The sequence below is a fragment of the Bombina bombina genome, chromosome 8 (genome assembly GCF_027579735.1).
Source record: "Bombina bombina isolate aBomBom1 chromosome 8, aBomBom1.pri, whole genome shotgun sequence".
NCBI classification, from domain to species: Eukaryota; Metazoa; Chordata; class Amphibia; order Anura; family Bombinatoridae; genus Bombina; species Bombina bombina.
The window spans coordinates 97,996,508-98,020,718 of NC_069506.1; the positions used below are offsets into that span (position 1 = coordinate 97,996,508).

The window sequence follows — 24,211 nt, forward strand, 5'->3', positions numbered from 1 at the left end:
AGAATTAGCCAGCTTGAGAGCCCTAATTCTATCCAGAATATCATCCAATGGGGTCTCAACCTGAAGAGCCTCCTCCAGAGCCTCGAACCAAAAAGCAGCTGCAGTAGTTACAGGAACAATGCACGCTATAGGTTGTAAAAGAAAACCCTGATGAATAAATATTTTCTTTAAGAGACCCTCTAATTTTGTATCCATAGGATCTTTGAAAGCACAACTGTCCTCAATAGGTATAGTTGTACGCTTAGCCAGGGTAGAAATAGCTCCCTCCACCTTAGGGACCGTCTGCCACGAGTCCCGCATGGCGTCTGATATGGGAAACATTTTCCTAAAAGTAGGAGGGGGAGAAAACGGAATACCTGGTCTATCCCATTCCTTAGTAACAATGTCCGAAATCCTCTTAGGGACCGGAAAAACATCAGTGTAGGCAGGAACCTCAAGATATCTGTCCATTTTACACAATTTCTCTGAAACTAAAATAGGGTCACAATCATCCAGAGTCCCTAAAACCTCCCTGAGCAATAAGCGGAAATGTTTTAGTTTAAATTAAAAAGCCGTCATATCTGAGTCTGTCTGAGGGAACATCTTTCCTGAATCAGAAATCTCTCCCTCAGACAGCAAATCCCTCACCCCCAACTCAGAACAGTGTGAGGGTACATCGGATGGGGCTAATAAAGCGTCAGAGGGCTCAGCATTTGTTCTCACACCAGACCTACTGCGCTTCCCCTGCAACCCAGGCAGCTTAGATAAAACCTCTGTGAGGGTAGTATTCATAACTGCGGCCATATCTTGCAGGGTGAAAGAATTAGACGCACTAGAAGTACTTGGTGTCGCTTGTGCGGGCGTTAATGGTTGAGACACTTGGGGAAAATTAGATGGCATAACCTGATTCCCTTCTGACTGAGAATCATCCTGCGACATACTTTTAGTAGCTAAAATATGTTCTTTGCAATTTATTGACCTTTCAGTGCATGAGGGACACATTCTAAGTGGGGATTCCCCAATGGCTTCTAAACATATTGAACAATGACTTTCTTCAATGTCAGACATGTTGGACAGGCTAGTAATGGCTACAAACAAGCATGAAAACACTTTATTTAGTGAAAAAAAATAACAATCTTAAAAACTGTACTGCGCCTTTAAGAGAAAAAAAGCATACACGTTCTGCAAAACTGCTTTAAAATGCACCAAATTTTTCAAATTTTTGCAAGCAGACTCAATATGTGTAGTTAAGTTTGCCCCACAAGGAAATTTAACATTTAACCCTTTAATGTGCAAACCGGATTGAAATTAGGCCTAAATCCGGAAAAAACACCCCCAGCACCTTGCCACAGCCCTGCTGTGGCGACTACCTGCCCTCAGGGATAGTAAATATGGGGTTAAAGCTTCGATTTGGACCAAAACATCCACAAGGGCCCTCAGGAGTTGGAGCTTGCTGCGTGAAAACAACTGCGCACCTGAGGCGTGAAAATAGGCCCCGCCCATCTCACTCAATGTCTCTACAGCCTCAAAGAACCGCACCAGAGCGGTTTTAAACTAGCCATGTGGGTTCCGAGACCCAAAAAATAAGCCAAGTGTACCCTCAATAAAGTTGCCCCAAAAACGTTATTGCTCACAAAGCATTAACAGCACTCCCAGTTCATAAAACGTTTGCCCACAAACATTCAAAACTCAGCGTCAACCATTTTTGTAATTAGCCCCTTATGCAAGCTTAGTAATGCCTTTCTATAGCTCTTAGGATTACTGCTTACCCTTACCCTCACAGGGATACTGTCAGCCTTTCTGAAATACACAGTCTCTCCAGAAAAAATGACTGAACATACCTCACTGCTATATAGCATGAAAACGTTCCTCACACTGAAGTTTCTTGTACCCCTCAGCCTCTGTGGGAACAGCACTGGAACTTAGTTACAAATGATAAGATCATCATCCTCCAGGCAGAAGTCTTCATCCATCTGCTGCCTGAGAGTAAATAGTACACACCGGTACCATTTAAAACAAAAAACTCTTGCTTGAAGAAATTAAAAACTAATATTTTATCACCTCTTTCACTTAACCCTTCCTAGTACTTAGAGTAGACAAAGAGAATGACTGGGGGGTGGAGCTAAGGGAGGAGCTATATAGACAGCTCTGCTGTGGTGCTCTTTGCCACTTCCTGTTAGGAAGGATAATATCCCACAAGTAATGGATGAATCCGTGAACTCGTCATACCATTATAGAAGAAATCCAGTATAAAACCATTTAGAAACTTACTTAGAAGCTTCCAGTTTAGCTCTGATTAAAAGGTTAATGGAACACCCACTGCAAGTGGGAAATAGCAGACACCCCCCCCCCCCTTTGCCTATGAAAAGACCCTTTACACAAACAGAAGCAAGCTGGAGTAGGTATACGTCGGTATTCTCCTAAAACTTTGGGGCTTGGTTAGGAGTCTGAAAATCAGAGCAATGTTATTTAAAAATAAGCAAAACTATCCATTTTAAAAAACAAACAAACAAAAAACAACAACAACAACTGTATGGGCTATATAAATGGATAATCTACAAAAAAATTATGCAAAGAAAAATCTAGTGTATAATGTCCCTTTAAGTAATTTTGGCTTCTGATTATTTGACCCCAGTAAAAGCAATATGGTTACAACAAACAGAAGGATTTGCATAATCTGAATTGTATGTGATGGATCAGAACACAATAGTCTAAGTTGGTGAAGTGAAATGAGAAAAATATATACATAAAACTATTTTTTAGAAATAGAAAACAGAAAATTGGCATGTGCGTATGTATTCACCCCCTTTGTTATGAAGCCCATAAAAAGCTCTGGTGCAACCAATTACCTTCAGAAGTCACATAATTAGTGAAATGATGTCCACCTGTGTGCAATCTAAGTGTCACATGATCTGTCATTACATATACACACCTTTTTTGAAAGGCCTCAGAGGCTGCAACACCTAAGCAAGAGGCACCACTAACCAAACACTGCCATGAAGACCAAGGAACTCTCCAAAACAAGTAAGGGACAATGTTGTTGAGAAGTACAAGTCAGGGTTAGGTTATAAAAAAAATATCCAAATCTTTGATGATCCCCAGGAGCACCATCAAATCTATCATAACCAAATGGACAGAACATGGCACAACAGCAAACATGCCAAGAGACGGCTGCCCACCAAAACTCACGGAACGGGCAAGGAGGGCATTAATCAGAGAGGCAGCACAGAGACCTAGCGTAACCCTGGAGGAGCTGCAGAGTTCCACAGCAGAGACTGGAGTATCGACAATAAGCTGTACGCTCCATAGAGTTGGGCTTTATGGCAGAGTGGCCAGAAGAAAGCCATTACTTTCAGCAAAAAACAAAATGGCACGTTTTGAGTATGCGAAAAGGCATGTGGGAGACTCCAAAAATGTATGGAGGAAGGTGCTCTGGTCTGATGAGACTAAAATTGAACTTTTCGGCCATCAAAGAAAAAGCTATGTCTGGCGCAAACCCAACACATCAAATCACCCAAAGAACACCATCCTCACAGTGAAACATGGTGGTGGCAGCATCATGCTGTGGGGATGTTTTTCAGCAGCCGGGACTGGGAAACTCGTCAGAGTTGAGGGAAAGATAGATGGTGCTAAATACAGGGATATTCTTGAGCAAAACCTGTACCACTCTGTGCCTGATTTGAGGCTAGGATGGAGGTTCACCTTCCAGCAGGACAATGACCCCAAACATACTGCTAAAGCAACACTTGAGTGGTTTAAGGGGAAACATGTAAATGTGTTGGAATGGCCTAGTCAAAGCCCAGACCTCAATCCAATAGAAAATCTGTGGTCAGACTTAAAGATTGCTGTTCACAAGCGCAAACCATCCAACTTGACGGAGCAGTTTTGCTAGGAGGAATGGGCAAAAATCCCAGTGGTAAGATGTGGCAAGCTCATAGAGACTTATCCAAAGCGACTTGGAGGTGTGATTGCCGCAAAAGGTGGCTCTACAAAGTATTGACTTTAGGGGGGTGAATAGTTATGCACACTGACTTTTTCTGTTATTTTGTCCTATTTGATGTTTGCTTCACAATAAAAAATAAATAAAATAAACATCTTCAAAGTTGTGGGCATGTTCTGTAAATTAAATGATGCAAATCCTCAAACAATCCATGTTAATTCCAGGTTGTGAGGCAACAAAACATGAAAAATGCCAAGGGGGGTGAATAGTTTTGCAAGACATTGTATACATACACACACACACACATATATATATATACACACACAAAAACAAAAAACTACCTAATAAATACTTTTTAATCAAACAACAATTACTAGGGCCTAGGACTAGCTTTGTTAAGCACATAGATGTCAGAATAACAGAATTTATGTTTACCTGATAAATTACTTTCTCCAACGGTGTGTCCGGTCCACGGCGTCATCCTTACTTGTGGGATATTCTCTTCCCCAACAGGAAATGGCAAAGAGCCCAGCAAAGCTGGTCACATGATCCCTCCTAGGCTCCGCCTACCCCAGTCATTCGACCGACGTTAAGGAGGAATATTTGCATAGGAGAAACCATATGGTACCGTGGTGACTGTAGTTAAAGAAAATAATTATCAGACCTGATTAAAAAAACCAGGGCGGGCCGTGGACCGGACACACCGTTGGAGAAAGTAATTTATCAGGTAAACATAAATTCTGTTTTCTCCAACATAGGTGTGTCCGGTCCACGGCGTCATCCTTACTTGTGGGAACCAATACCAAAGCTTTAGGACACGGATGAAGGGAGGGAGCAAATCAGGTCACCTAAATGGAAGGCACCACGGCTTGCAAAACCTTTCTCCCAAAAATAGCCTCAGAAGAAGCAAAAGTATCAAACTTGTAAAATTTGGTAAAAGTGTGCAGTGAAGACCAAGTCGCTGCCCTACATATCTGATCAACAGAAGCCTCGTTCTTGAAGGCCCATGTGGAAGCCACAGCCCTAGTGGAATGAGCTGTGATTCTTTCGGGAGGCTGCCGTCCGGCAGTCTTGTAAGCCAATCTGATGATGCTTTTAATCCAAAAAGAGAGAGAGGTAGAAGTTGCTTTTTGACCTCTCCTTTTACCGGAATAAACAACAAACAAGGAAGATGTTTGTCTAAAATCCTTTGTAGCATCTAAATAGAATTTTAGAGCGCGAACAACATCCAAATTGTGCAACAAACGTTCCTTCTTTGAAACTGGTTTCGGACACAGAGAAGGTACGATAATCTCCTGGTTAATGTTTTTGTTAGAAACAACTTTTGGAAGAAAACCAGGTTTAGTACGTAAAACCACCTTATCTGCATGGAACACCAGATAAGGAGGAGAACACTGCAGAGCAGATAATTCTGAAACTCTTCTAGCAGAAGAAATTGCAACTAAAAACAAAACTTTCCAAGATAATAACTTAATATCAACGGAATGCAAGGGTTCAAACGGAACCCCCTGAAGAACTGAAAGAACTAAATTGAGACTCCAAGGAGGAGTCAAAGGTTTGTAAACAGGCTTAATTCTAACCAGAGCCTGAACAAAGGCTTGAACATCTGGCACAGCGGCCAGCTTTTTGTGAAGTAACACAGACAAGGCAGAAATCTGTCCCTTCAGGGAACTTGCAGATAATCCTTTTTCCAATCCTTCTTGAAGGAAGGATAGAATCCTAGGAATCTTAACCTTGTCCCAAGGGAACCCTTTAGATTCACACCAACAGATATATTTTTTCCAAATTTTGTGGTAAATCTTTCTAGTTACAGGCTTTCTGGCCTGAACAAGAGTATCGATAACAGAATCTGAGAATCCTCGCTTCGATAAGATCAAGCGTTCAATCTCCAAGCAGTCAGCTGGAGTGAAACCAGATTCGGATGTTCGAACGGACCCTGAACAAGAAGGTCTCGTCTCAAAGGTAGCTTCCAAGGAGGAGCCGATGACATATTCACCAGATCTGCATACCAAGTCCTGCGTGGCCACGCAGGAGCTATCAAGATCACCGACGCCCTCTCCTGATTGATCCTGGCTACCAGCCTGGGGATGAGAGGAAACGGCGGGAACACATAAGCTAGTTTGAAGGTCCAAGGTGCTACTAGTGCATCCACTAGAGCCGCCTTGGGATCCCTGGATCTGGACCCGTAGCAAGGAACTTTGAAGTTCTGACGAGAGGCCATCAGATCCATGTCTGGAATGCCCCACAGCTGAGTGACTTGGGCAAAGATTTCCGGATGGAGTTCCCACTCCCCCGGATGCAATGTCTGACGACTCAGAAAATCCGCTTCCCAATTTTCCACTCCTGGGATGTGGATAGCAGACAGGTGGCAGGAGTGAGACTCCGCCCATAGAATGATTTTGGTCACTTCTTCCATCGCCAGGGAACTCCTTGTTCCCCCCTGATGGTTGATGTACGCAACAGTTGTCATGTTGTCTGATTGAAACCGTATGAACTTGGCCCTCGCTAGCTGAGGCCAAGCCTTGAGAGCATTGAATATCGCTCTCAGTTCCAGAATATTTATCGGTAGAAGAGATTCTTCCCGAGACCAAAGACCCTGAGCTTTCAGGGATCCCCAGACCGCGCCCCAGCCCATCAGACTGGCGTCGGTCGTGACAATGACCCACTCTGGTCTGCGGAATGTCATCCCTCGTGACAGGTTGTCCAGGGACAGCCACCAACGGAGTGAGTCTCTGGTCCTCTGATTTACTTGTATCTTCGGAGACAAGTCTGTATAGTCCCCATTCCACTGACTGACCATGCACAGTTGTAATGGTCTTAGATGAATGCGTGCAAAAGGAACTATGTCCATTGCCGCTACCATCAACCCGATCACTTCCATGCACTGAGCTATGGAAGGAAGAGGAACGGAATGAAGTATCCGACAAGAGTCTAGAAGTTTTGTTTTTCTGGCCTCTGTCAGAAAAATCCTCATTTCTAAGGAGTCTATTATTGTTCCCAAGAAGGGAACCCTTGTTGACGGAGATAGAGAACTCTTTTCCACGTTCACTTTCCATCCGTGAGATCTGAGAAAGGCCAGGACAATGTCCGTGTGAGCCTTTGCTTGAGGAAGGGACGACGCTTGAATCAGAATGTCGTCCAAGTAAGGTACTACAGCAATGCCCCTTGGTCTTAGCACAGCTAGAAGGGACCCTAGTACCTTTGTGAAGATCCTTGGAGCAGTGGCTAATCCGAAAGGAAGCGCCACGAACTGGTAATGTTTGTCCAGGAATGCGAACCTCAGGAACCGATGATGTTCCTTGTGGATAGGAATATGTAGATACGCATCCTTAAAATCCACCGTGGTCATGAATTGACCTTCCTGGATGGAAGGAAGAATAGTTCGAATGGTTTCCATCTTGAACGATGGAACCTTGAGAAACTTGTTTAAGATCTTGAGATCTAAGATTGGTCTGAACGTTCCCTCTTTTTTGGGAACTATAAACAGATTGGAGTAGAACCCCATCCCTTGTTCTCTTAATGGAACGGGATGAATCACTCCCATTTTTAACAGGTCTTCTACACAATGTAAGAATGCCTGTCTTTTTATGTGGTCTGAAGACAACTGAGACCTGTGGAACCTCCCCCTTGGGGGAAGTCCCTTGAATTCCAGAAGATAACCTTGGGAGACTATTTCTAGCGCCCAAGGATCCAGAACATCTCTTGCCCAAGCCTGAGCGAAGAGAGAGAGTCTGCCCCTCACCAGATCCGGTCCCGGATCGGGGGCCAACATTTCATGCTGTCTTGGTAGCAGTGGCAGGTTTCTTGGCCTGCTTTCCCTTGTTCCAGCCTTGCATTGGTCTCCAAGCTGGCTTGGCTTGAGAAGTATTACCCTCTTGCTTAGAGGACGTAGCACTTTGGGCTGGTCCGTTTCTACGAAAGGGACGAAAATTAGGTTTATTTTTTGCCTTGAAAGGCCAATCCTGAGGAAGGGCGTGGCCCTTACCCCCAGTGATATCCGAGATAATCTCTTTCAAGTCAGGGCCAAACAGCGTTTTCCCCTTGAAAGGAATGTTAAGTAGCTTGTTCTTGGAAGACGCATCAGCCGACCAAGATTTCAACCAAAGCGCTCTGCGCGCCACAATAGCAAACCCAGAATTCTTAGCCGCTAACCTAGCCAATTGCAAAGTGGCGTCTAGGGTGAAAGAATTAGCCAATTTGAGAGCATTGATTCTGTCCATAATCTCCTCATAAGGAGGAGAATCACTGTCAACCGCCTTTATCAGCTCATCGAATCAGAAACATGCGGCTGTAGCGACAGGGACAATGCATGAAATTGGTTGTAGAAGGAAACCCTGCTGAACAAACATCTTTTTAAGCAAACCTTCTAATTTTTTATCCATAGGATCTTTGAAAGCACAACTATCCTCTATGGGTATAGTGGTGCGTTTGTTTAAAGTGGAAACCGCTCCCTCGACCTTGGGGACTGTCTGCCATAAGTCCTTTCTGGGGTCGACCATAGGAAACAATTTTTTAAATATGGGGGGAGGGACGAAAGGAATACCGGGCCTTTCCCATTCTTTATTAACAATGTCCGCCACCCGCTTGGGTATAGGAAAAGCTTCTGGGAGCCCCGGCACCTCTAGGAACTTGTCCATTTTACATAGTTTCTCTGGGATGACCAACTTGTCACAATCATCCAGAGTGGATAATACCTCCTTAAGCAGAATGCGGAGATGTTCCAACTTAAATTTAAATGCAATCACATCAGGTTCAGCTTGTTGAGAAATGTTCCCTGAATCAGTAATTTCTCCCTCAGACAAAACCTCCCTGGCCCCATCAGACTGAGTTAGGGGCCCTTCAGAAATATTAATATCAGCGTCGTCATGCTCTTCAGTATCTAAAACAGAGCAGTCGCGCTTACGCTGATAAGTGTTCATTTTGGCTAAAATGTTTTTGACAGAATTATCCATTACAGCCGTTAATTGTTGCATAGTAAGGAGTATTGGCGCGCTAGATGTACTAGGGGCCTCCTGAGTGGGCAAGACTCGTGTAGACGAAGGAGGGAATGATGCAGTACCATGCTTACTCCCCTCACTTGAGGAATCATCTTGGGCATCATTGTCATTGTCACATAAATCACATTTATTTAAATGAATAGGAATTCTGGCTTCCCCACATTCAGAACACAGTCTATCTGGTAGTTCAGACATGTTAAACAGGCATAAACTTGATAACAAGTACAAAAAACGTTTTAAAATAAAACCGTTACTGTCACTTTAAATTTTAAACTGAACACACTTTATTACTGCAAATGCGAAAAAACATGAAGGAATTGTACAAAATTCACCAAATTTTCACCACAGTGTCTTAAAGCCTTAAAAGTATTGCACACCAAATTTGGAAGCTTTAACCCTTAAAATAACGGAACCGGAGCCGTTTTGAACTTTAACCCCTTTACAGTCCCTGGTATCTGCTTTGCTGAGACCCAACCAAGCCCCAAGGGGAATACGATACCAAATGACGCCTTCAGAAAGTCTTTTCTAAGTATCAGAGCTCCTCTCACATGCGACTGCATGCCATGCCTCTCAAAAACAAGTGCGCAACACCGGCGCGAAAATGAGGCTCTGCCTATGCTTTGGGAAAGCCCCTAAAGAATAAGGTGTCTAAAACAGTGCCTGCCGATATTATTATATCAAAATACCCAGATAAAATGATTCCTCAAGGCTAAATATGTGTTAATAATCAATCGATTTAGCCCAAAAAAAGTCTACAGTCTTAATAAGCCCTTTTTTGAAGCCCTTATTTACAATCGTAATAAACATGGCTTACCGGATCCCAGAGGGAAAATGACAGCTTCCAGCATTACATCGTCTTGTTAGAATGTGTCATACCTCAAGCAGCAAGAGACTGCTCACTGTTCCCCCAACTGAAGTTAATTGCTCTCAACAGTCCTGTGTGGAACAGCCATGGATTTTAGTGACGGTTGCTAAAATCATTTTCCTCATACAAACAGAAATCTTCATCTCTTTTCTGTTTCTGAGTAAATAGTACATACCAGCACTATTTCAAAATAACAAACTCTTGATTGAATAATAAAAACTACAGTTAAACACTAAAAAACTCTAAGCCATCTCCGTGGAGATGTTGCCTGTACAACGGCAAAGAGAATGACTGGGGTAGGCGGAGCCTAGGAGGGATCATGTGACCAGCTTTGCTGGGCTCTTTGCCATTTCCTGTTGGGGAAGAGAATATCCCACAAGTAAGGATGACGCCGTGGACCGGACACACCTATGTTGGAGAAATCTCAACATTCTAGGTCCGATATCTAGTTTGCCAGTGCGTATTAAACTAGGGAACACAGTTATGAAGCACTGGAATGAGGCGTTGGATAAATAAAATGCAGATAACTCATGTACTTCTTGGTATTCAATATATTTCTCTGGTGTTGTATTATCATTAGGAGATTACACAATTAAAAACAGAATAACAATTTTAGATTGAAAACAGTGAGTTTGCTTTACAGATGGGGCAGGATTCCATATTTTGGTCCAAACAAGGTGCATATTATTTCTCTCTCTTACCATTTCACTAGGTTGTAAGATGGAAGCTAAAAGCAGAGGAAGAAAATATGGTTAGTGTTTAATTAAATCACCAAAAAGTGACAATGAAATAACGTCAAAATAATGTATACAATAAACACTTATACATAGATTAAAATATTTATTTATAATAAAATGTGTAATAAAACAAATATCTATTTCATTATTTAATTTATTTATTAGGGATGTGCTTTCAAAAGGTTTTGTGAGCCTTTGAATGTGGAATAAGGTGGCTGCCGGGCTATTTTCATTGCCAAATTAATTCCTACTAAAAAGCTGAATGTGCACATATTTTAGCATGCTGTTGTAACACAAGAATGAATTCAGCAACGAAAATATATACACACACAAAAATCAGCCATAAAAGGTTCAGTATGAACTCATAGAACGCCTCGTTCCAAAATTACCTCAGAAATTTCTTCCCATTAGAAAAATAGTTTCTTCTTTTGTAACAATATACCATATTTAAAGAATACAGAGCAGCACTGCTATGCCCTTAGACCATATAGTTTCCCTGATGGAATTATACTTACAAAAGCTATCTTATAGTAAAAGCCACTTATGTATTATTCATCTTCCAGTAGTAAAACAGTTTTATCAATAGCAAGTGATCAGTAACGAGTGCATATTTAACTTGTTATGCTATGGCTTAAGCACCCCCTCCCCCCTTTAGAGTGATACGTACGCTTATTGCTTCTGTAGAATATATCTGGTAGCCTCTGAGAGCGCTTGAGGTAAAAAAAGGAGGCTACTGAAAGTATGAGGAATAGGCTGATGAAGAGAGTACCCAGAAGTAGAGAAGCTGCTATGCCTGGGTTTCCTGTAAAATAGGAAAATCATTACTTAAATTGGTCAATTGTAACAAACACCGGAGCCCCCCCACAAACAAACCCCAAAACATAAACAGTAGTATATTAGATTAAAATATATAGAAGACAACTGAAAAATTACAAAATACCAGTGGGAAATGTTAAATATATGCCTTGCAGAAGTATTCAGACCCTTGAACAATTCTCCCATTTTACTGAAAACAGTTTATATATTGAACTTGTCTGTAAACACAAAAAGAACAGAGCGCAACCGCAACTCAAGGTAAAAGTTTTAATCACTTCTTATGCGCTATAAAAACAGTTGCACTTACAAGATCATTTAAAATTCAAGCCTTTGCTATACATAAACTTGACCGCAAGTCACAGGCAGCACTCCAGGCTGGGTTCCGTTGTTGCGTCTGTACTTGGTTCAAAGGCACAGGTGATAGTAACCCCAAATGATGAACGTGCTTGCAGCCACAACAGATACATTGTCTGTAATGATATCCCTCTTTGGTCGGTCTACGCGTTTCGTCCGTTTCATCCGGACTTTTTCAAGACTCAGGACTTCTCTGAGAATTACGAACGTGCTTGCAGCCACAACAGATAAATTGTCTGTAATGATATCCCTCTTTGGTCGGTCTATGCGTTTCGTCCGGACTTTTCCAAGACTCAGGACTTCTCTGAGAATTACGAACGTGCTTGCAGCCACAACAGATAAATTGTCTGTAATGATATCCCTCTTTGGTCCGTTTCATCCAGACTTTTTCAAGACTCAGAAGTCCTGAGTCTTGAAAAAGTCCGGATGAAACGGACGAAACGCGTAGACCGACCAAAGAGGGATATCATTACAGACAATTTATCTGTTGTGGCTGCAAGCACGTTCGTAATTTGGGGTTACTATCACCTGTGCCTTTGAATAAAGTACAGACGCAACAACGGAACCCAGCTTGGAGTGCTGCCTGTCGGATTGCGGTCAAGTTTATGTATAGCAAAGGCTTGAATTTTAAATGATCTTGTAAGTGCAACTGTTTTTATAGCGCATAAGAAGTGATTAAAACTTTTACCTTGAGTTGCGGTTGCGCTCTGTTCTTTTTGTGTTTTCAGTATCCATACGGCTGGGCGCTCTTTAGCGTCCTATGACCAGTGAAGCTGCACCGCTCTCAAACACAGAGATTTCGTATACAAGGAATTCCAGATTGAATTAAGGATACATATTTTTACCATACTCCTAGGGACATCGAGTTGAGAATATTAATTTTAGAGACATTATTTTATGGACTATAATTTTATTATTATTTTTTATTTTCATCATCATTATCATTGTTGGTAATTGCACAAATTTTACAGTTTCACAGTTATATTATCTATGGTATTGTATTTAGCCAGCAGCTCGATCTGACATTGTTAATACATGTTATTTGTAAAGATTATTGAGTAACGTCAGAGGTTCTGAGGACTCAGATAGACTTGTATTGATTTAGAGTCCCAGTGGTTTTGTTTCTGTTAGCGTAGTGTTAGGTTAGCAGTATAGAACTTGTCTGTATGATACTTAATCTTAAAAAATGTAATCTCTAAAATAACTAATATAAGGCGATATTGATTTTATGTTGAAAAATACTTTGAAGAAAAATAGTAAAAAGGGTAAAAGAAGACAGAAGTTCATAAAGTTCAACCTATACAGATCCTACTACTACAACAAATAAGCTGTAAATTAAACTTAAATGAATACAATTAGGAAGCTGACCATTTTAACACAAGTAATCATATCCCTGAATTCAATTTTTAGCCAGAAAATGTATGTAAGCCATGTTCAAATTTACCTAAGGTATCGGCATTCGCTACTTCCTTAGGTAGGGAGTGACACAATTTAAATTGCTCTTACAGTGAAAAACTGTTACATTGCTGGAGATTAAATCTAATATCCTCTAGCTTTAAAGTGGGACCTATAGTCACCAACAATTGGCTTGGAATAATCAAAGCTTCCGCCAACCCTGTCTATGGGCCTAGAATATATTTGAATAAAGCAATCATATCACCCCTCAAGCACCTTTTTTTCTAGAGAAAACAGACCCAATTTGGCTAGTGTTTCCTCGTAGGTCTGATTAGTTTTGTGGACCTTCTCTGAACTTTTTCTAATTCTGTAATGTCCTTGCAGAACTGCACTCCATACTAAAGGTGAGGTATTACCAGGGTTCTATAGACAGAATGATGCTTTCCTCCCTTGCATCTATACCTATTTTAATACACACTAGTACCTTATTAGCATTAGAAACAGCTGTCTTGTATTGCACACTCATTCTTAGCTTGTTATCTTTACATATGCCAAAATAATTTTCTTACTCTTTCTAGTCCCAATTTAATAAAAGGTAGCCTTTATATTTAAACTTCCCAAATGTAGAATCTTACATTGAGCAGCATTAAAGCTCATCTGCTATTTACTAGCAAAGCAATAACATCCTGTACTGACCTAATCAGCTTGCTCAACTTTGTATCATCTGCAATAAAAACTAAAACATGCAGTTTGCAATATTCAAACTCTTTGCCTCTTTACACAGCTATAAAAAAATGCCCTAATGGCAAAACAATTACTTATCAATTTTCCTCTTCCTGTGAGACAAAGAAACAAACCATTTTCTCTAGACAAAAGTGCCACTATGGATACAGATTGTTGGTCTACCTGCAGATAGGAAGGAAAGCTGGGACAATGAAGAATGCAAAGCAATCTACAGCCGTAAAATAGAGAGATTACACAAACTGCAACATTTAGTGAAAGGATACAAAAAGTAGTGTATGGCCATATGCCAGTTAGCACCGTTTGAACAATTATCTGGAAGTGAAGGCTACACCACACAAACACTGCTGAGGGAAGGTTGTCCTCAAAACTCTGTCTTGTGAGTTAAGCCCTGAAGAAGCCATCAGTCCCTTTAAAAGGAGCACAGTCCAAAAGATAGCAGCACCTTGCTTCAATAATTGTATTAACAGAGACAAGTGAAAAAACTGACACGTTTCGGGGGTCAACCCCTTAATCATGCATGACTAAGCTTTGTTGGGGAGTTGGCCAGTGGATCCTGACAGCTTGCACCCTTGATATACCACAGCTGCTGGACCTATAGAGTGACTTTAAAAAGGAGCTAGAGAGGTTGGTGGCTGAAAATGGAGTAAACGTGTACCAGTCAACAATTTCAAATGCATCAAACAAGCCTGTATGGGAGGTTGGCAAGAGAAAGACCATTACTCAAAACAAGCCATATGAGAGCACATCTAAAGTTAACTAAAAACATTTAATTTACTTGGCTAAGATAAGGGAAAAGGTTTTCTGGTCAGATAAGACCAAGACAGAGCTTTTTGAACAGAATTCAACTCTGTGTGGCAGAAACACTTTAATAAATACTATCCCTAAAATGAAGTATGGAGCAAAATACAGGGTAATACTGCAGGAAGCGTGCAAGAGAGTTAATCTTTCAGCAGGTCAATGATACCAAGCACAAGGCAAAGACAACTTTGAAATCGTTCAAGGACAATAACATGGATATCATTAATTGGCCCCATCAAAGTTCTGATCTCGATACTTGAAAATTTGTGGCACTATTTGAAAATTGCAGTCCCCAAGTTCCCCCAACAAACCTGAACCACCTGGAACAAATTTGCCAAGAAGAATGGGCAAAAATAACTCACCGGCAGTGTGCAAAGATGGTAGATACTTACCTGTATATTTTAGGTTTCCCTTTATTTTTATATATCTACTCAGGCATAATTAATACCTAAATTTGGGCTTTGAAAAATACTTTTAGAGCAGATGAGGGATCTGAATATTTTGGCAATTTATTGACCAGTAAACCTACCTTAACAAAGGAAAAGTATTAAACATTTTGTAGAAATAAAGGTTTCTCGTTTATAGGTATTGGCTTAGTACAAGTAAATATTACTTTTTTATATATGACACAAATAGGTTGGGATAGGAATGTGTATTAGCAGTGATATCCTATATAAACATTAGTCATTTTGAAATAATGCCACTAAATAATACAATTGCACACTTCTCTAAAACTATACCTAAAGCAAAGACTGCTAGGGAGTATTATAGCATAAACAGTAGCAAAGCGTCTTAACAGTCTCTGAATAAATGGTTAATTCTATATATATTAAAGCAATGCCTTTGTGTCTAACCCTAGGGGTGTCTAACTCTTAAAGTGATGGCAAATCCTAGTGTTTGTGAAACGCTAGGATTTACCAGAGGAACAAATAAAGGGGACTTTCAGTCATGAAGTATAAGGGAAACTAATTTCCCATAAGGTACCACCCTTAAAAGGGACATTCCAGTCAAAACAAATGCACATAGATGAATTACACATTTAAATAGAAATCCGTTAACAATATAGATACACTGGCAAAATGCTTCTAGTAAAAGTTATAAGTCCCTTAGAGACTCTGAGTAAGTGTGTTGTTTAAAATAGGCATTTTTTTAATATAAAAAAATTAAGTGGTTATACAGAGACTGTTGGAAGATCCAGTAAATAAAGTTACCTAAGCTGTGTGGGACAGATGGTGTACTGCTGATATTCACATGGATGTCTGCTGTCCGAGAGGTGACTGAAATGAAAATGGTATTACAATTAACATGGTTAACCCCCCTTTACCTGATAATTCTATCATTACAATTAAGATTTACTACACCCATAGAAAGCAACATTATTTCATAGTTCTCAACATGGAGAAAAGCCATTGTGTTTATACTGATTTTTACAAGTTATGTATAAGTTGATACTTTTAATAGCCAATGAAAAATATTTTCAGGAATAACCTTTTCATAAATGTTTGGACTTTTTCTATTCAGTTGAGTTGGCCATTAAAGGTTTCGCAGATATATCAGTTTTTATTCTTTTTTTGTGCTTTCATCTACTCTAAGGGCTAAAATTGACTTAGGAATATTTTATTGATATACCCTCATGTACTTTTATTGGTTAAAAAAAATATATCAGAATCCTGTCTTAGAAAGAAAATTGGTCTTTGAAATATTTTTATGTAATCTCCTTTGAGCTCACACTTCTGCAAAATTATGTTGCACCAGTCACTATCACTATATCACTGCCCACAAAACCAATGATTCTTCAATTCTAATCCATCTGCAGCAAAGGCAACCATAGTAACAAAGGACTTGTGCAGGGGGGGGGGGGGGGCACCGTCTTAAGGACTTGTGCAGGGAGGGGGGGGGGGGGCACCGTCTTAAAGGGCCACTGTAAGTAAATATTTTCTATGCCTGTTACTAACTAACTACTCCAAATACGCTTTTTATCAATAGCATTTCATTAACATATCTCTACCATATATCAGAAATCTTGTCTGCAAAATTAATTGTTTTCCAAACCCACTCCGTGGGTATCCTTTGCTCTGTACCAATCCGTTTACAATACCTAGGTTTCAAAATGGCGCTTTAAACACAAAGTTATTGGTTTAAGTATTTTGAACATGCAGTGCTGAAAATAGTGGGCAGGATAACGTGACATCATTGGCGAATAAAAGATATAACTTTTAGAACGTTATGAAACTTCGTTTTGGAGAAAATATAGGTCAGTAGGTTTTAATTAATGTTTATTAACTTTAATATGTTAGTTGTTTAGCTTAAAAATTATAACAGAAAGTAATCCTTTAAGGACTTGAGCAGGGGGGAGGCACCGTCTTAAGGACCTGTGCGGGGGGGGGGGGGGAGGCACCGTCTTAAGGACCTGTGCAGAGGGATATATATATATATATACATATATATACACATACATCTCTCTCTCTCTCTATATATATCTATCTATCTATCTATCTATCTATCTATCTATCTATCTATCTATCTATATATATATATATATATATATATATATATATATATATATCCCAACAAAGGTCATTCATCTGGGTGCAATATTGGAGTAAAATAGACAAATCAGGATATGCACTCTCAGGACTTGTGAAAACCAGGTTAAAATGTATTGACGTTTATTAACTCCTCCTTCAGAACAAACAGTGGTCAAACAACACTAATATAGTGTTCATAAACATAATTCAATCACATACCCCCACACATTTGCATATTGTGGCTACAAAAAGTGAACAAACTGGTGTCTGTGAAACGCAAGCCTGTGTTCCACTGCATTGTCAAACCGATCCGGACACTTCGGGTTTCGCTACAATCACATTATAACATTGGAAGTCTCAAAACTACATATATATTATTTCCAACTACACATACTCATGTTTTGAGTGTCTCACGTGCTTCTTTAGTGTTTTATTCACACATCATGTTTGTGTGTTACACCGTAAAACCGGTAGTCCCGACCTGTAAAACACAATTGTTTCAACTGCAAAAAACATAATTTATGCTTACCAGATAAATTCCTTTCCTTCTGGATAGGGAGAGTCCATGGCTTCATTCCTTACTGTTGGGAAATACAACACCTGGCCACCAGGAGTAGGCAAAGACACCCCAGCCAAATGCTTAAATATCCCTCCCACTTCCTCATTGCCCCAGTCATTCTGCCGAGGGAACAAGGAAAAGTAGGAGAAACAGAGTATAAATGGTGCAAAAAGAATAAAATAAATAGGGGACCGCCCATAGACAAGAAAAAACGTGCAGGGCCATGGGCTCTCCCTATCCAGAAGGAAAGGAATTTATCTGGTAAGCATAAATTATGTTTTCCTTCCTAAGATAGGGAGAGTCCACGGCCGTTCCACTGCCTCAGCATGCACAGTTGTAAAGGTCTGAGATGGAACTTGGAAAAAGGAATGATGTCCATGCAGGACACCATGAGACCAATCACCTCCATACACTGAGCCACAGAGGTACTCAAGGAGGTCCGGAGGGCAAGACATGCAGAAGTTAGCTTGCAAAGTCTCTAGTCTGTTAGAAATATCTTCATGGATATGGAGTCCATTATAGTACACAGGAATTCTACCCTGGTACTTAAGATAAGAGAACTCTTTTCCAAGTTTATCTTCCATCCATGTGATCGAAGAAGACTGAGAAGGGACTCTGAATGTTCTTCTGCTAGACGAAAGGATGGTGCTTGCACCAGAATATCATCCAAGTATGTGGCTACTGCAATACCCTGTATTCTGGCAACGGCTAGAAGAGCCCCCAGAACCTTCGTAAAGATTCTTGGAGCAGAGCTAGCCCAAATGGATGGGCAATAAACTGGAAGTGCTGGTCCAGGAATGCAAACCTCAGTGTTCCCTGTGGATTGGAACATGAAGGTAAGCGTCCTTCAGATCTATAGTGGTCATAAACTGGCCTTAATGAATTAAAAGGAAGGATGGACTTTATCGTCTCCATCTTGAAGGAAGGGACACTGAGAAATTTGTTTAAGCACTATAGGTCCAGAATTGGGCAGAAAGTTCCCTCCTCCTTTGGGACCACGAAATGGTTTGAATAAAACCCAAAACCTCTTTCTTCGATAGGCACTGGGACAACTCCTCCTAAGGTGGATAGATCCCAAACGCACGCTAGAAAGGCATCCCTCTTTTCTGGTCTGGTAGACAGATTCGAGAGAAGGAATCTGCCCCTTGGCGGATGAGATTTGAAAGACTATCTTGTATCCCTGAGATACCACCTCCAGGACCCACTGATCCTGTACGTCCTTGAACGAGGCGTCATAAAAAAAAAAAAAAAAAGAAGACAGACAGACTGCCCCCTATACGATCGGATGCCGGATCGGGGGCCATCCCCTCATGCTGATTTGTTTTCTGCAGGCTTCTTATTCTGCTTTGAGTTATTCCAGGACTGAGCCAGCTTCCAAGTAATTTTGGGTTGCTTGGGCTTGGAGAATTGTTGTCGTTGGGATTTGTCAGAATGAAAATGAGAAGATTGTCATCCCTTAGACTTGTTCTTCTTATCTTGCGGTAGGAAGGCACCTTTGCCTCTGGTAACCGTAGAAATAATGGAGTCCAGGGCTGGACCAAATAAAATATTTCCCTTTAAGGGAAGAGAAAGGAGTCTGGACTTAGAAGATATATCCACAGACCAAGACTTCAACCAGAGTGTCCGGCGGACAAGGACCGCAAAGCCAGAGGCCTTTGCATTTAGGCAAATAATTTGCATGTTCGCATCACAGATAAAAGAATGAGCAATTCTCAGAGCTTTAATTCTGTGTTGAATATCCTCGAGGGTAGACTCCACCTCAATGGAGTTCCGACAAAGTCGCGCCAGTAGGTAGCCGCTCCAGCAACTGCAGCCGCCGGTTGAAACAAAAAACCCATATGTTGAAACATCTTTCTCAGAAAGGTTTTCATTTTCTTATCCATCGGCTCTCTGAACGAAGAACTATCCTCAAGAGGTATAGTAGTACGTTTAGCAAGCGTAGAGATAGCACCATCCACCTTAGGAATGGAGCCCCACAAATGCAGTTGAGAGTCCGGGACCGGGAACAACTTTTTAAAAGTAGACGAGGGGGAAAATGAAGAACCAATTCTTTCCCATGCGTTCTTAATGTTTGCCATCTTAACCGGCACAGGAAAAGTCAAAGGAACTTTCCTGTCTTCGTAAACTGTCTAATTTAGGTATCATAGGTTCTTCAGGCAGCGCGGCCTCTGGGACCTCCTTTAATAAACGCGAGTGCTCAATTTTAAATCTAAAGGACGGTTCCTCCACAGCAGGAGGCTTAGACGCCAAGGACTCTGACCCAAAAAGTTCACCCACTGAAGCTAGAGGTTAATTAATCATCGGATAACTGGGCATAAGCTAAATCCGATAAATATTTATATGACTATGGGTCAAGAGAGCTATGTTTAACCTTTCTCTTGCGTTTGTTAGAGTGGCGGGCCGTGGACTCATTGTGTCAAAAAAGAAATACATTTATCAGGTAAGCATAAATTTTCTTTTCTTTTTAATGACACGATGAGTCCACGGATCATCTAATTACTATTGGGAATCACTACCCAAGCTAGAGTACACAGATAAGGGAGGAACAAGACAGGGAACCTAAACGGAAGGCACCACTGTTTGAAGAACCTTTCTACCAAATGCGGCCTCAGCCGAGGCAAAAAAGTGTCAAATTTGTATTATTTTGAAAAAGTGTGAAGAGAGGACCAAGTTGCAGCCTTGCAAATCTGTTCCACAGAAGCTTCATTTTTGAATGCCCATGAGAAAGCAACAGCCCTCGTGGAATGAGCCGTAACACTCTCTGGAGGACGCCGTCTAGCAGTTTCATAGGCAAAACAAATAATACTCTTCAGCCAAAAGGAAAGAGAAGTAGCCGTAGCTTTCTGTCCCTTACATTTTCCAGAGAAAACCACAAACAAAGCAGAAGACTGACGAAAATCCTTAGTCGCCTGTAAGTAATATTTTAAGGCACGTACCACGTCTAAATTGTGCAGAAGCCGTTCCTTCTGAGAAGGAGGATTAGGACATAAAGAAGGAACAACAATCTCCTGAATAATGAGAAAAAAAAAATCACAGGAGGGGAAATAAAAGGCGCGCTAAACAGTACACAATATAGAATTAAAAGTTCTATGTATTCATAGATATGAAACAATTATTTTGGACAGATATCTAATCATCAAAGATGTTTTAGTCCAAAGTGATGGCAATTGTGGTTGATAATACAGGCAAGGCTGCTCCTCTTGATCCCGGAGTGTGGGGTAAACTGTTAAAAGATTGAAGCAGAAAGAGGGCGCCTCATAGCGTAATCCTGTTTCACAAGCAGGGTAAACTGATAAGAAATGCGCTTACCAGAAATGTTGGCACTGTACTATGACCAGTGCAAAACAGCAGGCTAGCACTTAACAGTGGCTAGTACACTGGGACCGGTTCCACTTGTAGTGACCGCCGCTGATTCCTGGTACTGCACGGCTATTGGAGGTCTTCAATCTCTTGTCGTATCGACAATACCATAGGATATAAAACAAACAAGGGCAACTTCCGATCTTTCTTTAAAAACAGAACGCTTTATTTGTAACGCGTTTCTCAACCAATATACTGGTCGTTTCTTCAGACAAAAGCGGATCCGCTCAGTGTACTAGCCACTGTTAAGTGCTAGCCTGCTGTTTTGCACTTGTCATAGTACAGTGCCAACTTTTCTGGTAAGCACATTTCTTATCAGTTTACCCTGCTTGTGAAACAGGATTACGCTATGAGGCGCCCTCTTTCTGCTTCAATCTCCCGATTAATGTTCCTGTCAGAAACTACTTTAGGAAGAAATCCTAATTTTGTACGTAAAACTACCTTATCTGAATGAAAAATAAGGTAAGAAGACTCATACTGCAATGCAGAGAGTTCTGACACTCTACGAGCAGAAAAAATAGCAACAAGAAACAAAACTTTCAAAGATAACAGGTTAATATCTAAGGAATGCATAGGCTCAAACGAAGCCCCTTGAAGAACCTTAAGAACTAAATTAAGACTCCCGGGAGGAGTAACTGGTTTGAACACAGGCCTGATCCTGACAAAAAGATTGCACGTCTGGTAACGTCCGCCAGACGCTTATGTAACAAAATAGACAAGGCAGATATTTGACCTTTTAGGGAACTTGCTGATAATCCTTTCTCCAAACCCTCTTGGAGAAAAAAACACAACATTCTAGGAATCCTAACTCTACTCCAAGAGTAGCCCTTGAATTCACACCAATTGAGGTATTTACGCCATATCTTGTAGTAAATTTTCCTAGTTACAGGTTTACGAGCCTGAATCATGGTCTCTATGACCGATTCTGAAAAGCCCCGCTTGGATAAAAGAAAGTTACCCTTGTATTTGGAACTAAGGAGCTCTTTTCCAAATTGACATTCCATCCGTGAGATCGCAGGAAGGATAACATTTCCGTGTGGGACCTTGCTTGTTAAAAGGATGGCGCCTGGACCAGGATGTCATCCAGATAGGGCGCAACTGCAATGCCCTGTAATCTAAGCACCGCCAACAGAGATCCCAGAATCTTTGAGAAAATTCTGGGAGCTGTGGCAAGACCGAAAGGAAGAGCTACGAATTGGAAGGGTTTGTCTAGAAAGGCAAACCTTAGAAACTTGTGATGATCCCTGTGAATGGAAACATGTAGGTACGTGTCCTTTAAATCCACAGTTGTCATAAATTGACACTCTTGGACCAAAGGAAGAATGGAACGAATAGTTTCCATCTTGAAGGACGGTACTCTGAGGAATTTGTTTAGACTCTTGAGGTCTAAAATTGGTCTTAAGGTTCCCTCTTTTTTGGGAACCACGAACAGATTGGAATAAAATCCCAGACCCCGTTCCTGCATCGGAACAGGAACCATCACTCCCAGGTCGGAGAAGTCCCGTACACATTGTAAGAACGCCTCTCTTTTTGTCTGGTCTACAGATAATCTTGAAAGCACTCTAGTTTGTATCCCTGGGACACTATTTCTACTGCCAGGGATCCTGAACATCTCAAGCCCAAGTCTGAGCGAAAAAGGAAAGTCTGCCTCCTACAAGATCCGGTCCCGGATCGGGGGCATGCCCTTCATGCTGTCTTTGATTCAATAGCAGGCTTCTTGGATTGTTTTCCTTTATTCCAAGACTGATTGGGCCTCCAGGAACGTATTGACTGTTCCTGCTTGAAGGCGGAAGCATTTCCTTTGAAATTTCGAAAGGAACGAAAATTACTCAGACGTCCCTTTTGCTTGTTTCTTTTATCCTGAGGGAGAAGATGACCCTTTCCTGCCGTGATATCCGAGATTATTTCCTTCAAACCCGGTCCAAACAATGTCTTCCCCTTATAAGGAATCGCTAGAAGTTTAGACTTAGATGACACATCCGCAGACCAAGGTTTTAACCATAAGGCTCTGCCGGCTAAAACGGCAAAGTCTGAAATCTTTGCTCCCAGCTTGATAACCTGTAGAGAAGCATCAGTAATAAAGGAATTAGCCAATTTAAGGGCTTTTATCCTATCCTGAATCTCATCAAGGGGAGTGTCTGTCCTAATAGCATCAGAAAACGCATCAAACCAGTATGCCACTGCGCTAGTGACAGTAGCAATGCACACTGCAGGTTGCATTTGTAACCCCTGGTGTACGTACATCTTCTTGAGTGACCCCTCTAATTTTTTTATTCATCGGATCCTTAAAGGCACAACTATCCTCTATGGGTATAGTAGTTCTCTTGGCCAGAGTGGAAACTGCCCCTTCCACCTTGGGTACGGTTTGCCAAGACTCCTTGATAGTCTATAGGAAACATCTCTTTAAATATAGGAGAAAAAGGAATACCCGGTCTCTCCCATTCCTTAGTAATAATCTCAGTAGCTCGATCTGGTACAGGAAAAACCTCTACCAAAGAACATACATCAAAATATTTGTTTAGTTTACTGGATTTCTTAGGATTAACTACGTCCGTGGTGTCGCAGTTGTCCAATGTAGCTAAAACCTGAAAGATACAACTTCAGTATCAGCAAGAGGAATTACACTGTCAGAATCTGAAATTTCACCTTCAGATGCTACTAAGTTATCCTTCTCCTCAGGCTTCTGAGAGGGGGCATTCAAAATGGCAACAACTGCGTCAGAAACCTGCTTACTGAATGCCTGTTTTACCTCTTACACTTTCCCTTTAACATGGGAAAAGCAGACAACGCATCAAAAATGCAGAAGACATGAGAGAAGCGACATCTTGCAACGTAACCCCAGAAGGAGTTAGAGAGGAAGCGCAGGGCACTGCTTGCGTGGGCAGTAAACTTTGGGACACTTGAGGAGAAAGCTGCGGCATATATTGACCATTATCAATAGACTCCTGAACAACATCCGCCTTGGAACATGTTGGCTCAGAAAAAAGTCTATCCCTATAATTTAAAGTCCTCTCAATACATGAGGAACAAAAAAGGGATTGGTGGTTCCACATTGGCATCGAAACACAAAGCGCAAGTGACAATTTGCAAAGCCTCTTGGTCCATTGTGACTCACAATGGATCAAATTAGCAATAATAA

General features: G+C 41.1%; 1 protein-coding gene across 3 annotated transcripts in view; it reads right to left on the reverse strand.

Annotated features, from left to right (window-relative positions):
- C8H1orf159 (chromosome 8 C1orf159 homolog) overlaps positions 1-24,211 on the reverse strand; it is a 189,810-nt gene that overhangs the window by 19,775 nt on the left and 145,824 nt on the right. For all 3 annotated transcript variants that reach the window (XM_053690471.1, XM_053690468.1, XM_053690470.1), the window contains exons 6-8: positions 15,837-15,902; positions 11,186-11,320; positions 10,483-10,508 (exon numbers count right to left, since the gene is read on the reverse strand). In XM_053690471.1, coding sequence (XP_053546446.1) covers positions 10,483-10,508; positions 11,186-11,320; positions 15,837-15,902 — 227 coding nt within the window. The remainder of the gene's footprint in view (positions 1-10,482; positions 10,509-11,185; positions 11,321-15,836; positions 15,903-24,211) is intronic.